At 36.6% G+C, this 18953-nt stretch overlaps 1 protein-coding gene across 1 annotated transcript in view; it reads right to left on the bottom strand.

Annotated features, from left to right (window-relative positions):
* Positions 1 to 18953, bottom strand: part of Top3beta (topoisomerase 3-beta) — a 177236-nt gene that overhangs the window by 119218 nt on the left and 39065 nt on the right. The window contains exon 6 of the mRNA XM_067144503.2: positions 3953 to 4071. Coding sequence (XP_067000604.2) covers positions 3953 to 4071 — 119 coding nt within the window. The remainder of the gene's footprint in view (positions 1 to 3952; positions 4072 to 18953) is intronic.

Genomic DNA, 18953 nt, shown 5'->3' with positions numbered 1-18953 from the left:
TGTCCGAGTGTTATTCACAGATGTTAGTTTGAACACCCATATGTAACATAAAAGTTTCAGTCTCTTGAAAACAATAATTACAACACATATAACACTATAACATCCCTATAAAAAAATTACACACTATTAAACACAGAATAATATGTTTTGTTCTACAACAACATCCTCAGATTCCATCGAATCACCTTAAATCATGTGCATATATGTATAATACTGTTTACATTGTGTAAACTTGTCAATGATTGTGAATTGGTGATGTTATCAACAAATAGGAGCAAATAATGATTGTTGTAGTACTCCACTGTCACTTTAGTAACTTTCAGAAATTTTTCAGTACTTATCCAATACCTAGTGAATGAAATGTCCAGCATGACTGGGGCCATACACCAACTGAGTCAGGGCAGTGAACATCCATATCTTAACACGGTGGTAATGGGTGCCAAGAAATCTCATAGTAAGCTCGTGAACAGTTGGTGCCGGGCCCCGAGAAATAGAGTGAAACCTCGTCAGTGCGTTCCTCATTAACACGTTTTCCTGCTTAGGACGTCATAAATTCAAAGTCCCAAGTCTCATCGTATTAAATCTATATAAAAATACCTCACTTATCATGTCACGAATTTTCTCTATTACCGCTTAGTATGACCACATTTTTCCTAGCCCTGAAAATTTTATCTGTCATCCCTTATGGAAGGAACGTGATTTCTAACTCGGGTAAGAGCCCTCGCCACAGTTACATGATAACTGGAAAAGGCCTTGAATTCTTGAACTTCACAATATAAATTGCACCTTCAGGGAGCAAGCCATTAGCCTCAGAAATGCTCAGTTTTGATCTGCTATTTGCTTTACGTTGCACCGACACAGATAGGTCTTATGGCGACGATGGGATAGGAAAGACCTGGGAAGTGGAAGGAAGCAGCTGTGGCCTTAATTAAGGTACAGCCCTGGCATTTTGCCTGGTGTGAAAATGGGAAACCATGGAAAACCATTTTCAGGGCTGCCGACAGTGGGGCTCGAACCCACTATCTCCTGATTACTGGATACTGGCCGCACTTAAGCGACTGCAGCTATCGAGCTCGATGCTCAGTTTTGCTTGCTGCTTAGCAGTGAAACTGCAGAATAACACACTGAGTGTCTCTGTACTTGTATTTCACATTCCATTCAAAAGTTACAAAGGTATTTCATATTTAGTTGTAGTTAGCAAATATTTGTTGCGAGATATCTTACACCTGGAATATAATTGTGTGAAGTTGACCAGCGTAGTGCATATTTGTCTTGTGATAGCCTAATTATGGATACGGAAAATGTCGTGAAATTCCTTACTAATGAAGACAAAATTAAAGTTTGTCGGCAAGTCGACTGGCACCTACATCTTTAAGTGCGCAGAGTTGGCGTAATGTTGAAACTTGCATCTTCCAGTTTTGACTCGATCATTTGAATGTATCTTCCTCGGTCGACGTTTAGTTCGATTAAAATGGTGGCCTAAGTCATTCTGTTGCAGTTAAAAATAAAAGGCTTTCTCTAACATTTGTTTTAGGAAGAGTGTGATCTGCAATAATACTTTGATTTTTTTATGGGCCCCATTCAAATGTTTTCATATTGGTTGTATGATTTTTTAACACTTTTCAGTGCACTATTATTATTTTATAAGCCCCAGCGGAATAAGTTCTCATATTTGTTCTCTCATATTTTTTCACCTCTCTTAATACTTTCTTCTCATAGAGTTTCACTGTACCCATGAATATATGACGTAAAATCCCCTTATTACATAAAAATCAGCTTCATGGTCCGTATCGCACTTTAACAGATTCACAACTAAGTATTTTTTATTTTCCAGCTTGTCGATACATTAATTGCTTATGGCAACTTATTGGTTAAAAGTGGTACATGTTTCATATATTATTAACATCTTCAGCCACAAAACACCGTTTTACATGAAAAATTCATATATTGACAAAGTATGAATGCTTAGAGAGAAAGTGTTCTTAAAATTAGCATAAGAAGATTAAATGACAACATAACAAAATACTCAATAGAAAATATATAAATTCTTTCTACAATTGATTTCATTCAAGTAAACTTATGATGATTAGAATACATAGTTTTTCTTTGGGCACTTTTAAGAAAACAGATCATCATACATAGATCATACACATGCACTCTGCATTGTAATATTGCCTGACAAACAAAGAGAGTTCAATTTATTTTTTAATTCAACTTGTCTACTAAATTTAACCAAAAACAACATGAGTTACTTAATACTGCAAAGTTAAAAAAAAATTTGTAACAGAGATTCTATTCTTAGTGGGTGTCATTGTTATGCACAAATGGAAGATGGTGTGATGTGCAGGAAAGAACCACAGAACCACAACTGAGGGTTTGTACATTACAATACAAAAATACTGATGCTGCCTGTATTGGCTATTGGTATATACCATAAGCATAGTACATAAATGGCTTAGAAAGGATGTTGATTGTATCTACAATAATATTATATTTCAATTTATTTCTGCAAGCACACTATAGGTATTTTACACACATAAATTACAAAAAGTAAGGTAGTTTGTATGTTCTTCACACTACAGTAGAGTCTCGCTCATCCGACCTTCGCTTATCCGACACTGTTAGACTTAATTTCAACTTTTGGTGGAGACTAAATTCAGGCACACCCGCTGTGGAGGGTGCGACCATGGGACAAGCACTGGTCTGAACGCTGGCGGTAGGAGTGGGTTTTTCTCAAGGACAGGTCAGCGAGTCTTCAGTCATTGTAGTATTGGTTGGGTGCGGATGTTATAGTTTTCATATCCTCTGTGAGTATGGCGAGTAAATGGAAGAAAGTGACTGTTTCTATAGAACGCAAATTGAGTGCATTAAAGAGACTGGACAAAGGGGAAATTCTTCAAAATGTGGCTTCAGATTATGGTGTTGGACGTGTTACAGTGGCAGACTGGAAAAAACAGAAGTAAAGGAATTGAAAAGTTGTGTTCTACCAGAGCATAGAAAAAAAATGAAAACATGTCAGTACGAAAAATTAAGTGAAGCACTATTTCTTTGGTATCTCAACACCGGGAAAAGGGCCTGCCTATATCTGGCACCATTTTGCAGGAAAAGGCTGTGTATTTTCAGAAGGAGTTTAATGAAAGGGACCCTAATTTTCCTGCCAGTGCTGGGTGGCGTGATCGGTGGCAAAAACGGTACGGTGTTAGGTAGCTTAATATCTGTGGAGAAAAGTATCTTTTCGTAAGACATCTGGAATGTTTTCATTTAATACTGCATGTACTGTACAACTGAATTGGTAAAAATAGAGCACCGTAAAGCATGCCATTATTTTAGCCTTCGTGTTTGTTTCAGTTCATTTTCAAAGTTATTCTGTATTATCCGACATTTTCGGTGATCCGACGTACTCCAGGTCCCATTTACGTCGGATAATCGAGACTCTACTGTACTTTCCTAAAACAAGCTCAAACTTGAGTATGATGAACAAGTTTTCACACTAATTTTTTGCTTGGTGAAGGCTAATGCACTGTCATTATATTTTATGATCTTTGAAGAACAGGGAAAAGTTGTGTAAAATTTGTGTCAAGTTCCAATAAAAAAATCCATTTTTCAACTGCAGATACAGCTTGTAGCATTTCTTTTTTCATTTAAGTCAATATTGTTAAAAATTTAGCACTTTCCCTTCATATACAAAATCATGAAACAATCAGCACTGAGTAGCATCAGTAATATCACTGCTTATCTCAATGACAGAAAGTATATTAGAATGAAGAAACAACAAATATTTTACAATAAAGTATACAAAATCATTACCTGGAAAAGAAAATGGTAATACCCTAAACACGTAATCAAATTAGATTTCTTCAAGTTGAACGATGAATGGAAAATGATTGTTGCCATCACAAAGAAAGTACTGAAATAAAATACCTCCTACAAGATAGTAACCTGAATTACTTACAATGCTTCTTTGATCTCTTTTACATGTAAAAGAAACATTGTGGCCACCTCCTTCTCAAAGCAGCGCACTCTTTCCCAGTCTAGAGTTATCTCTCTACCATCTTCAGATTTCACAATCATCTGAAAGAAAAGAAAAATGCCACTAATGCAATGTTTGGATCAAATACTTGAAAGGCAATTTGCATTAAATAGTCCATACATAATATCTCGCTGATCAATTACATTCTTTACTATTAGGCCATAAGTGGATCATCATCATTTACGGCATCCTCTTTCACCTAAGTGTACATATGTTCACCGTTAATCAGTGATGTCTTTAAAATGAAGATATGAATTTATTAAAGAACTAAATGTCAGTTTAATTAATATTAGTTTTAAAGGTTCTGTAGAATATATAACTTATCCGAAATGTATAATAAAAATAATAATAATACCAAATTTTCTTAATACTCGATATCAACACATGTTTCTGATCTTGATATCTTCAGCTTCATAAACCAAATACAGTACAAGTCCGCTATAGCGAGTATGGCATATAGCAAGAACTCCGTCATAACGACAGCTTTTTCCTGTCCCTTGAAGATTGATTACAGTGAGAACCCTATCACTGATGCATCCATTATTATGAGCAATTAAGCGTGCGCAATTGTTTCCATTATGAATATTTATACATTCCAGAGATTATATTGAATGTGATCAATCATCTTCGGTATAGATTTTTCGCTATGTGCACTAGCAAACAATCTCATCGACATTCGGACTCTAAGGTGATATTGGACTCAATTAGTAATACTCATCGACTAGTGTTCTATAAGCACAATTCGAAATGAAAGAGAACATGTTTCGGCAATAAATGCGTAAATAAAGTGGCTGATAGCAGTAGCTAACTCGTTAAAAAGAAAGGCTGAAGTAAACGATCGCTTAATTTTAAAACTATGTACTGAAATTAAGCAAGAATGTGATACACCTCAAAATACAGGGCAGAGTGGATGACTGATCTTGGAGGTTACTTTCTTCAGTAAAACCTCGTTAGGCATTTCTGCAGGGGACAAGGAAAGATGTGTTAAGCAAAAAAACCTACTACTGAAAACACGAATAAAAACTATCCAATACGAATATGTAAACACTTGATATGGTTTGTTTTTCCCGACATGTGTGCATTCTATGTCGTGTAAGCACAGGTACAGTCAAAGATATAGGCTATCCACCATTTTTAAAGATGCAATGAGTGTGTTAAAAGGTGTGAAAAAGACGAGAGAACAAACATGGAAATCTTCTCCACTGGGGCTTATTAAATAAAAATAGTATATTAAAAGGTGTGTAAAACACCTGACAACACATACAGAAAAGCTTGCAGTGGGCCTCGTAAGAGTATCAGTGCATTATTGCAGAACACACACTTTCTAAAACAAATGTAAGCTGAAGCCTTATATTTCGGACCAGTGGGTTAAAGATTGTTTCCTGGTCACACTTTTTGACCAAGAATTTGGAGGTTAAACTCGGCCATGTGCGAGAGAAATGACTTTGACCTTCATCTTGAATGCAACAACACTTTGATCGACTTGAGTCGAAAATCGAAGGTGCGAGTTTCAACATACGTGCCACAGTCGAAAGATGTAGATGCCTGTCCACTTCCTGGATTTTTGTCTTCATTAGTAAGCTATTTCATTACTTTTTCAGTATCTATAACGGGGCTACCACAAGAGAAATATGCACCACGCTAGTCAACTTCACATGGTTATGTTCCTAATCCTTACGTAGTCTATCATGCGAAAAATATTTGCTACCCTTCAATGTGTCATTCAACACACAATAAATTTCTAACTTCAGAATGGAATATGAAATACAAACATAAACATGCTTACTGGGTTATTCAGCAATACCAATGAAAACCAGAAAGCAAAACTCAACTTTCCTGAGGCTAATGGCTTGCTTGCTGAAAATATAACTTACTCATTAAATCTCCAAAATTCAAGACTATTTCCCGTTTTCGTGTAACTTTACCCGACGTGACTCCTGTGGCAAGGGCCCTAATCTGTGTTGGAAATAACATTCCTTTCACAAGGGATGACAAAGAACAATTTCAGGGCTGGGAGAAATGTGATCTACTGAGCAGTAATAATGAAAATTTGTAACGCGACAAGTGAGAATAGATTTAATATGACATGAATTGGGAATGGGAATTTACAACATGCTAGATGAGAAATCGTCTCAATGAGGAACACACTACGAGGTTTCACCATATTTTCTCGAGTCTGGTTAAATTTCGGAAAGGCTATTCCCAAGTAATTTATAGCGAAAAGGTTATCATTACTCTACTGATGCTTTAAATATGTTTTCATGATACATATGAGGTTAAGTTAGGCTAGGTGACTTGGTTTGAATAAGAAAACTGAAACGTCTGCCACGAAAACTACTGGAGTAATATTGCTCTAATTATTCAGAATGAAACTGACCATATGCGTTTACGTTGTCTCAGAATTAGAAACATAACTTATGAGTAAGCCATAGTATGGAAATCTGAAAAAGGAAAAAAACGCAAGTTTTGAATAAACGGATTGCCGTTTCATACGTATTTTAAGGTGTGGGTTTTCCCCCCAAATTTTACAAAAAATTGGATATAATGACAATCCGCTACAGCAAGTAAATTATTCGCTGTTATGAATTCTTGCTATAATGGGCTTCTACTCTAACTAATAATTAATTTTCTCATTTTTCAGAGTACTGATATATCTGGACTTTGAGAACACATTTCAATACATGCCCCTCATGGCACTACATACCTGATGGAACTTCACCTAAATACTACCTGTATTCAGTCATCTTAAGTATTAAGTCACCTCATATCGTCACTAACATGCCAAAACTGTGAATGTGACAATGCTCTTCCTATCCATTATTTCCCTTAAGACTGGTCACGCCTTCCAGCCACATATTGATATACAGTCCACCAGACCAATTTTCACAGAGGGGCGGGTAAATATGTCATGCAAACATACATTCCTACAGTACGGTACAGTAAGGTTCATTTTCCTTTCCATGGTTGACTTTCAAAGGTAGTTAACCATGGGTGGAGCAAGCTCCGATTTACAACTACGGTTGTTAACTGCAGAGGGACAACCTCCAGATGTTCAGGGTTGGCATTTCTTCCTAACGCAATGAGGTGTGGTTTTCCTGCCAATACAATATTATTATTTATATTATTATTGTTTTTATAATTTTATTTTCTTATGTTTTGTTTATCTGCATAATATTTTTTTTTTTTTTTGATGATATTACTTACATTTGTTGAGTTCAATTAATTGTAGTTTATTTTCTGTTTCCCTCTAAGTTTGAGTTGCTTAAAGTTTATTTCATTGCGTTGGATCAGTTACTTCCTTGTTTTTCCATTTATTCTAGTTATGGTAATTACCTACTAAAAATTTAATTTATAAGTGCAGTAATGCAGACTTTAGGGATGCATGGATTACTGACTCATTTAATTGATATATGTTATCTTAAATTAATTACAGTACTACGATTTAATTTTAGCTTGTTCTATGCAAAATTTACCTATATACCGTACAACCTCGATTATACATTCCTGGAAACTCCGTTTTCCCGTATTATTCGTTCAAATTACGTGGTGACGCGAACATCCTAATTAAATCACATTGTAAAAATCCTGCATTATCCATTCCTCGAAGAAACTATTACTTGGATCAACCATCCAGAAATTTCAGTCCCATCAACGCTAAATCCTCCTTCAAGCATTTTTCAAGAAACTATCTCATGAAAGGATGGCTACGGCATACTTACGGATTGTGGTGTTAACGTCCCATCATTGTGGTAATTTGAGGAAGTACCCTACCTACTGGAACAGCGATCGACGGTGACTTGCGTAAGGGACCATCTTACCATCACATTCGGGTGGTATTGTTTAGAGAATCCTCAGAAATCATAAAGCAGAGAGTGTCCGCAACAATTGGAAGGAGACAGAGTGCATTTTGACAGCTCTACTCAAAGACGAAATGAGTTTTGTCAATTGTTTGTACTTGCAAAACGTCTACATTGTGTCCAGGGTTAAATGTTTAATTTTTTATTTTTTTCGAGTGTATCGCCGAACAGGTTTGCGGCACTTCCCTCAGGGCACTGTATAGTCACCGGGCTTTCAGGCAGGAATCAAAACTGCTCCTTCTCAAGTAACAAATTTAGCACCGGTATTTTAATATTATTGTATATGATTATGTTATCGAGACCAGAACAGATGTAGCACCTTACATACATAAAGCCATGGGAGATTTTGGGATTGCCTATTACTGTTTTGATCCTAATATAAGACTGGGAATTTCATGTTTTTGTGTCACAATGTTATAAAAACTGCAGTTGTTTTATTTGCGCACGTTACATTTAAAAACTTTGTATCATTTCGCACTCGTACCGACTTGTACAGCGAGTGTGTTTTCTAGCTGAACTCAAGGTTGTGAATAACAGTAATTTCGGAAGTATTAATGACATTTGTTCTCTTTCCAATAATTTGATTGTGATTAGTGATGAGCAGAACTGAATATATTGCATTCGAGAACTGAGAATCGATACTTACATTCAAAACCATATTCTCGAGTTGGACATAAACTTTAAAAGTTGATGTAGGTGGATTTACGTGGTACAAGATTTCCATAAACTGACAACGAACAGTATAGCGGTGACCAAATTACAATGGAAGATTAAAAAAGGGATTTCGCCATCATATTGGGCGCTTTATTTTATTAGATTAGGGAATTAAAAACTACTTGTGGTCGATTGTTGTTTGGCTTGGCGTTACGGGTATTAGATTTTTCGAAGAGTTTGGCTGATCAAAGTTGCTGAACTGAAAGAAGTTTTCAGAGGAAACTGACGAATTTTCCCCAGTAAAACTGAATGTAAAGTTTCAAGATTATTAAGTCGCATACCGGTAATTAATACTTGAAGCCAGCCCCGCAGTCTAAATTGCCAGCCTCTCACCCGGAGGACCCGGGTTCGATACCCAGCCAGGCCAGGATTTTTACCTGAATATGAGGGTTGGTTCCAGGTTCACTCATTCTACGATTACCTTTAGTTGAGGAACTATTTAATGGTGAGATGGCGACCCCAGTTTAGAGAGCCAGGAATAACGGCCAAGAGGATTCGTCACACTGACCATGTGTGACCTCGTAATTTGCAGGCCTTCGGACTGAGCAGCGGTCGCTTGGTAGGCGGAAGGCCCATTGGGGCTGTAGTTTGGTTTGGTTTAGGGGTGTTTGTAAGATTGAAAGTATACATATTTCATTTTTGTGAAGTTTAGCCAAATTGTTGATGGTTCATTCATTCCCGGATTTTCTGTTTTCCCATGCTGTACCTTTTTTTTCCACGGTCCCTCCAAAAACGGAGAATCAAGGTTCCACAGTATATAAAATAAGAGTTTGTCTGTACATTACTCAGAATTTAAATAGGATGGTATTTCTGTATCAGTTGTGTCCATAGTGACAAGAAAATGCACTTTGTAATTTTTTGTAATTTCTGTCTGTCTGTATGTATGTACATGCATCACGAGAAAACGACTGAAGAGAAATTAATGAAAATTGGTATGCGATGTCGGGGAATAAGTCGCTACAATCTAGGCCATAAATAATTTTATTCATGCTGAGTGAAATGGTAGTTTAGGGAGGGTCTAAAATTAATTCTCAAATATTTATGTTATTAGTGGTCCTATTGATAAATACTACATAACTAAAGTTATATAGTATTAAGTCTCCGATCATTTATGTCTTATACATTGTTACCATACCGGTTATGATCACAGAGATATTCAAGAATTTGGATTTTTGTTACTAAGTCCACATCAGCGCCGAGTCATGAGCAAATGGGTAAACAGAATTTAATGAAAATCTGTATGAAAAGTCGGAGAATAAGGAACTACAGTATAAATAATTTTATAAGACGCTCTAATATCACAGAGTCAAAAGAAAACTAAATGTGAAGGCCTACAATATAGAAAGCTCATAAAATTGATCAACAATAACATTATATTGACCATTGTTTCTTGTGATGTGCTTTGTGTGTTCTGTTGCTGATAGAGAGGATTACTGGTGCGTACCGAGTATTTCTTCTTAATTTGCTTTATGTCACACCAAAGCAGATAGGTCTTATAGTGACGATGGGATAGGAAAATGCTAGGAGTGTGAAGGAAGCAGCCTTGCCCTTAATTAAGGTACAGCCCCAACATTTGCCTGGTGTGAAAATGGGAAACCACGAAATACCATCTTCACGGCTGCTGACAGTGGGGTTCGAATCCACTATCTCCTGGATGCAAGCTCACAGCTGCGTGCCCCTAACCGCACGGTCAACTCGCCCGGTCGTACCGAGTGTAACACCCGCCTGAATAATGGTGGGAAGTAGCTGGGGAGTTAGATAACTCTCTCTCTTCCTCTGATTCATAAATTTTCTGATACTACTGGTACGTAACACACTGGTTCATCACAGCATTCGAGCTATTCAATCCTTACTCTGAGGCACTGATTTGAATGATCAGTGTGCATATTCAATGAAATAATGGCAGAGGAGTGCTTAAGTGCTGTAGCATTTGCTAAAATGAATCGTATGCTCTGTGTACTAGGTTGTAGATTAAACGTGACTTACAAATGCATTCTACAGTGTGATGGCAGTAGTACCAGACCTGCAGCTTAGATCCTTTCCAACAGAACAAAGATGACCTAGGCCACCATAGCTCAATTGGTACAGCACCCGACCCAAAATTGGGAGGTTGTGGGTTCGGATCCCATTGGCGTCCGGTTGGCCATTTTTGTTCTGTACTTCACGTCTATTCAACACATACTAAATGTATTTAACACGACCTAATAAGTTGAAAGTCAATTTTGATTACAATGCGGTAGTGAAAATTCCATACACGTAATCACTAACAAGTAATTCATACTGTGTTGGCAGGGATAGTGTTAGAGGTGTAAATAATTGTGCATAACAGAGTCTATTGTTGTACTATAATGGCTGTAGCATTTGCTAAAATGGATCGTTTGTGCTGCGTACCAGGTTGTAGATTGAATTATACTGTTGCAGATACCGTACTTCAGCTTTTAAATTCCCTGAATAAACAGCTCTAAGGGAGAAATATATGAGGAATACACACCGGGATAATTAAGTTAAAGGCCAAACCATTCAACGTTTGGAACCAAGATTTGTGATTAGGAAGCATCTCTATCCAACAGAAAGTGATAGTATTTTAAGGAGACGAGTTGAAGTTTGCCAAGATTTGACCTACTTTTGATGACCTCACAACAAACTCCTGGTTCCACTTAACATGGATCATAGTACTTTTCTTATTAAGGTACACTATGATGGTAGATTTGACAATATCTTGTCAAGGAATGCCTGTTTTGAAGTGTTGAGTACCTTGAATGTGAAGCTGTTTTATAATAAAATAGGTGTGTATCAACCGAGACCTTCTGTATAACAGCTAGGGTAAGCTGTACAATTTGGTGAGTCAATTTACAATTCCGAACATCTTTCCAACTCCAATAGGATTTATATCCTAGTGAATATTTTTGAGGATGCTCATTCCTGATAGTGATTTGGATATAGCTATATGTAGGAAAATAAAATTTGCTTTGGAATGATATTGCAGTTATTCGTTTCAGCTTAGGGCACAATATCCACCAGAGCTTCTGATATGGCCTCCTACAATTTCTCACACATATCCACGAGTCTATCAGTTGACACAAAGAACTAACATCATGGTTCTATCTCATCATGAATATCTTTAATAGAATAGGTTTGTACGAATACTATTAAAGCTTGCTCTATATGTGACCAGGAAATCCTTGCATCCCACAGTTATCGAGAGAAAATTGGTCTAGCTATTAGCATTTATCATAACGTAACAACATATCATAAGATTTTACATAATAATAATAATGGTGTATGGTCTCCGGAGAGGCCTGGTGCAGGTCTTTTTCTAGTAGACGGCCTATTAGGCGACCTGCATGTCTGTGAAGATGAGGGCCCTATCTAGGATGATTTCTAATGTTGAATACGCTACACACACCCAGCCCCCGAGCCATTGGAATTAACCAATTAAGGTTAAAATCCCCGACCCGGTCGGGAATCGAACTCGGGACCCTCTGAACTGAAGGTCAGTACGCTGACCTTCCAGCCAACGAGTCGGACGATTTTACATAATGAGTGTACTGTTATTTCTGAGGGCACTATCCAATTTCTGAATGTAATAACTAAATAGTGGATTAACAGAGGTGTGCCCAGCCTATATGCTCACATTAACTTACTTTGAATTTCCTACCGTAGCAATTCTGTCTTAATAATTCTGTAACTGCTCAGGTAGGATTGCATTGATGGATATCTACCACCATCGTGAACCTTAGTAATAAAGGATGACATTGTTCCTTTTATTATGTCAAGTGGAACCAGTTGTTTGTTAGATAAAATGTATCAACTGCATGTCATATTTGCTTACATGTTTCGTTACATCAGTGTTGTGTTATTTATATTTTAAATAATGCTAAGGTAATGCATTAATCTAACTACGGTAATATATTCGTAATCATCATCTTGTTTATCGTACATCATTTCAATTATTGTCTACAAAGTAGGCCTACGTGGTTTTGACATTTATCTTGGTAGTTCCTGGAGGAAAGAAATCTAATATGCTGATGCCCCTATGACACTCACCATTTAGTTTTTGATATTATAGTCTAATATATTGTAGTCGGTCTTGGTACTTTCTTTCTTGGTTGGTTTTTGTTTCCTTGGCCCCCTATAATATATCTGATCTTACCTTGACCCATGTTTTGTGTGGGTGTGTGTGTTTTCTTGGGGGATTGTTATTAGCCTTCGATTTGGATGGATGTGTGGACTTGGTGGTTCCATGTTACCTTGTTAATTGGAGTGGTGCTGTTAACTAATGTGTGATTATTTTTGTGCATTGGTGTATCCCGAACTTGATTCCATCCTGTTTACATTAAATTATTATTTGGTGTGATACATTCTTTTTTGGTTTATTCTTCAGTGCTGAGTTATGTTTTAGTGGGCTTGTAGTCTTGCCTTGTGACTTGGTGCTCTGATATTTTTGAAGCTTTTCTCATTTAAACTGGAATTATTTTGAACTTCTAGCTCTGCTTGTTTTGCTCTAATTCGCTCTAATTTTAATTTATTCAAGCTAAACCTTTTACCAAACTCATTGTGAAGTGATTTAACATTTTCTTTTCCCTCTTTGGTATTTACTGAATTTTGACATGGTGATTGGTGCCACATGGAGTGGTTGTTTTAAGCCTTATTGACTTCAAGCGTGTGTTTATCTGGGATATTCTTCTCCACCCTACTTTGATTATTTCTTGAAATTTATTATCCGGAATTATTATTATTATTATTTAACAACTTCCACCCCTGTAGCTATATTCTTTATTTTTGTTGAAATCCAGATTTTCCATAAGTGTATTCTATTTATAATCTCAGTAAAGTTTTACTTCACTTATTCTAAGACAAAGGCACGGTTACTCTAATGAATTTAAGGTATAAAAGGTATAAAAATTGAGTAGATTATTATTTATATATTTGCATTCATCTATTTTTATCCTCAATTGGCTGATGTGTTTATGTTAAGACATTTTAATTTAATTGCAATTCAATTTATTTAAATATGTGGTTGTTTACTTGGGATAATTGCTTCTCAACTAGATTTTTTTTTTTTTTAGTTTAGTTAACAGCTTCCAGTTTGTTTTTATGAGATTTGAGGTAAATGCTAAGGTGTACTGGCATTAATTTCTTTTATTAGTGATTTGTTTTTATTAAGATTCTACCTTTTGTTTCTGTGATCCTTGTCTTAACCTGTGTTTTCCTATTTTTTGTGTTTTTTTCTTGTTGTACCACATCAACCTATCATGGCATTTTTTACAGTTGGTCATGGGTTCTAACTTATCCTCACTGTGTGACTCAACTATGTTGCTTTCTGCTATAAACTGAATCCAGTGTCAATGTGTATTTCATATGTTCACTTTATAATATAGTTTCTTTAAAGAAACTGCTTCTTTTGAATACGATGCAACAGAAGTGCCATACGAAGTATTATGTCTAGTATAACACCTATACAAACATAAACGTAGAAAGTGCGAAAGGTACAACTCCATATAATAAACTACCTTCAACTGTATCCTTACCAACAAAATTATAGATCTTCTTCTTCTTCTTTTATGACCACATAGGATCACTTTAGTCAGTCCGTCGTTCAGGTCTCTTTGAAGGGATTGTTTGGGCTTTATGGTCTTCCCAGTACTTCTTCAGACGCTCTGATCTTCGTGCACTTTCCTCAGTTGAAAATATGCGTGTTGTTGGTTTGTTTTGTGTAAGGGTAAAGCGGAGGTTTGTATTCTTGAGTTTTGTATTCAATTTTATCTTATTTGTGGTGTCTTCTGTTGTAAGGCCTATTTCCTTCAGATCCTCTCTTACTTCTCTGATAGATATTTAAACAAAAAAGTAATAAATAAATGGAATATCATTTCCTCCAACCCAGATACAAAACAGAATAAATCTAACCTATGTAACTTATAACACATAATCTACCGAACACCAACAGAAGATTTCAATGTAAAATTTAAATCAATATCTCTGATCTTAATTATGCCTACCAACAAACACTAAACACCAATATTTATAGCACTAGGTGGATCGTACACAAAATGAACCAAATTTTACTACTACTACTACTACTACTACTACTACTACTACTACTACTACTACTACTACTACTACTACTACTACTACTACTACTACTATGGAAGATGAATCTCTCAGCGACCATCGTTTTATTTACTTTCAAGTTAAGGGATCGAAGAAGCTTAATGATATCACGAAAACGGTGTGGAACTATAATTGGGAAACCTTTAAAATTGCAATCGAGTGGATGTCACAAACTGTAGATACAGTGCAACATACTCTAAAAGATGTAACTACTGCTCTTAAAGATGCTTGTAGGACCAGCCGATTGAGGGGATCAACAAAATATAAAACACGAGTCCCTTACTGGTGGAACAATGAAATAGACATGCAAAGGAAAGACTGCAATCGCAAGAGACGAATTCTTACAAGATCTAGGAAAAAAATCAGCCAAGTCAACTTAATACCATTAGAAGCTGACTATAAGGCATCAAAGAGGCAACTAATGAAGCTAATAAAGGATTCTAAGAGAAATCTCTGGCAAAAGCTATGCGAAGATCTAGACAGTGATATCTGGGGAGCGGGATATAAGATAGTGACCGGTCGAATAATCAACAGGGTACCAGTTCAGCTCCCAGCTGATAGAAGGAAAGCCATAGCAATGGAGTTGTTCCCTTGTACTAATGACAGACTTGAAACGGAATCAGATTTTTGTGTTGCAGAACCGTTCACTGTGGTTGAGTTACAAGAGGTAGCACGCAATATGAAGACTGGTAAGGCACCAGGTGTAGATGGAATCCCACCAGAAGCCATCAAGTATGCAGTTGAGGTGGCACCTGGTTGGATCTTATCAGTTTTCAATGATTTATTAAAAAAGCGTGAATTCCCCGATGAGTGGAAAGTAGCCAAGCTAGTGCTGTTATTGAAGGCAGGGAAACTATCATTAGATCCATCAGCATACAGGCCACTGTGCTTATTAAACACCTTGAGCAAACTTTACGAAGGATTGATTAAAACTAGACTGGAGAAAGAACTTGAACAACAGGGAGGACTTTCTTCGAACCAGTTTGGATTTAGAAAGGGTAGAACCACAACCCAAGCTATTGAGAGGGTGATTCAAATACAGGCAGAAAGCAGTGAGAAATGGGCTGCCTTGATAACGCTAGATGTCAAAAATGCTTTTAACACTGCTTCTTGGAGCATTATTTTGAGAGAACTTCGTAGGATGAACATTTCTCAGTATCTACAACAAATAATCGTTAAGTACTTCAAAGGACGAAGAATACGATTTCATGATTTAGAAGATCTTGAAATGAGTGCTGGCGTTCCACAGGGATCTGTCCTAGGACCCACCTTGTGGAACATTCTATATGATGGTGTCTTACGCCTGCAGCTGACAAAAGGGACAACATCTATTGGTTATGCAGATGACCTTGCAATAGTGGTAATAGCAGAGAATGTAGAAGAACTGACCTTCCGAGTAAATGAATCACTGAGACGAGTTAACCTTTGGATGGTAAATAATAAGTTGAGATTGGCTCCACATAAGACTGAGGCTGTAATTTTGAAAGGTTCCAGGAATTGGAAAAATGTCCATTTCTTATTAAATGATACAGTGATTATCCCAGGAAAGTCTGTACGATACCTTGGGGTTCTTATTGACAGGAATTGCACATTTGGTGCACATGTGAAGGCAGTAACCCAAAAGGCAGAGAAGAAGGCATCGGCATTAGCCAGACTTATGCCTAACATCGGGGGACCAAGAACAGTTAAGAGACAGATTATGTGCTCTGCAGTATATTCCATTTTACTTTATGCTGCACCTATCTGGCACAATGCACTCAGGAGGAAGATTCACCGAAGAGCTATGGAAAGAGTACAGAGGAAAATGCTGCTCAGAGTTACCTGTGCATATCGAACTGTTTCGACAGCAGCTTTACAAGTTGTAGCTGCCAGTATTCCCATTGACCTCCTCGTTGCAGAGAGAAAACTTTGGCATGAAAGGGGTGCAACTATATCTGCTGAGGAAAAGAAAGCCTCGAGGAACCAACTCTTACTAGACTGGCAAGACCGATGGGATGGCACAACCGATGTTGGCCAATGGACAAAAAAGCTAATACCCAACATAGGAGACTGGCTTAAATGTAGACATTGGCAGGTAGATTACTATCTGTCGCAGATCCTGACAGGACATGGAAGATTCGGCGTATACGCCATGAAGATGGGAAAGACGCAGGGAGATGGTTGTTGGTACTGTTCTGAAAGGGATACAGTAGAACACACCTTTTTCTACTGTATTCGATGGGAAGAAGAACGAAGAAAAGCCTGCCAACAACTTGGCCGACAACTCACGCCAGGGAATCTGGTTCAGATTATGTTAGAGAGCCTGTTTGCCTGGAACACAGTAAAGGCAATGGCGACAAGCATTATGGGGATGAAGGAGAAAGAAGAGAAAGGAAGAACTTAATAACATACATCACTCCATTCTGATGTCATAGTTCAACAATGATAAAGGTGTTTTAATTTATTCCACCTATTCAATACTTATATTATCACGTATAGTTGTTACATAATTAAATTCTTAGTTACATGGGACATGTTTCGCCCTCAATTAAGGGCATCTTCAGCCTAAATACAATAATCAAAAATACAACTAAATTAAAAGTGGACGTTAAATACAATCATCAAAAATACAACTAAAATAAAAAGTGGAAGTTAAAAGTTTAGTCTGTTCTTAAATTCAGAACAATAAAATTGTGAAAAATGATAAAATAAAAAGATGCTAATGGAAAACTGTCTTATGATTAAACTATAATCTTGTCAGAGACTAAAACTTCTATTAAAATTCGAATTAAAACAGTTCATATAAAATATTGGAAAATCAAAGTGGTAGTAATAAAAAGCCAACGACATGAGGGCGTGTACACAAGCATAAACTTGATTGTCATGAATACAATCTTCTGCCTTACTACGAATTTCATCAACGGCCTTGAAAGATTGTATTCATGACAATCAAGTTTATGCTTGTGTACACGCCCTCATGTCGTTGGCTTTTTATTACTACCACTTTGATTTTCCAATATTTTATATGAACTGTTTTAATTCGAATTTTAATAGAAGTTTTAGTCTCTGACAAGATTATAGTTTAATCATAAGACAGTTTTCCATTAGCATCTTTTTATTTTATCATTTTTCACAATTTTATTGTTCTGAATTTAAGAACAGACTAAACTTTTAACTTCCACTTTTTATTTTAGTTGTATTTTTGATGATTGTATTTAACGTCCACTTTTAATTTAGTTGTATTTTTGATTATTGTATTTAGGCTGAAGATGCCCTTAATTGTGGGCGAAACATGTCCCATGTAACTAAGAATTTAATTATGTAACAACTATACGTGATAATATAAGTATTGAATAGGTGGAATAAATTAAAACACCTTTATCATTGTTGAACTGTTAAATTTTCAATACGGACCTAAAATGAGGTTTATAACATGTAATATTCTGATGTCATGCCGACAAGCAGTTCCAGAATGGTTTGAGTGAAGAGGGCAGGGGTTTTTAGTTGGTGGAAATCCAACTCCCACACAGAGTGGTGTCTTTAAAAGATTTTCCCCTGCTAAAAAAAAAAAAAAAAAAAAAAAAAAAAAAAAAAAAAAAAAAAAAAAAAAAAAAAACCTACTACTACTACTACTACTACTACTACTACTACTACTACTACCACTACTACCACTACTACTACTACTGCTTCTTGGAGCATTATTTTGAGAGAACTTCGTAGGATGAACATTTCTCAGTATCTACAACAAATAATCGTTAAGTACTTCAAAGGACGAAGAATACGATTTCATGATTTAGAAGATCTTGAAATGAGTGCTGGCGTTCCACAGGGATCTGTCCTAGGACCCACCTTGTGGAACATTCTATATGATGGTGTCTTACGCCTGCAGCTGACAAAAGGGACAACATCTATTGGTTATGCAGATGACCTTGCAATAGTGGTAATAGCAGAGAATGTAGAAGAACTGACCTTCCGAGTAAATGAATCACTGAGACGAGTTAACCTATGGATGGTAAATAATAAGTTGAGATTGGCTCCACATAAGACTGAGGCTGTAATTTTGAAAGGTTCCAGGAATTGGAAAAATGTCCGTTTCTTATTAAATGATACAGTGATTATCCCAGGAAAGTCTGTACGATACCTTGGGGTTCTTATTGACAGGAATTGCACATTTGGTGCACATGTGAAGGCAGTAACCCAAAAGGCAGAGAAGAAGGCATCGGCATTAGCCAGACTTATGCCTAACATCGGGGGACCAAGAA

Source organism: Anabrus simplex, chromosome 3 (assembly GCF_040414725.1).
Source record: "Anabrus simplex isolate iqAnaSimp1 chromosome 3, ASM4041472v1, whole genome shotgun sequence".
NCBI lineage: Eukaryota > Metazoa > Arthropoda > Insecta > Orthoptera > Tettigoniidae > Anabrus > Anabrus simplex.
This window is presented reverse-complemented; position numbering and strand designations above follow the sequence as displayed.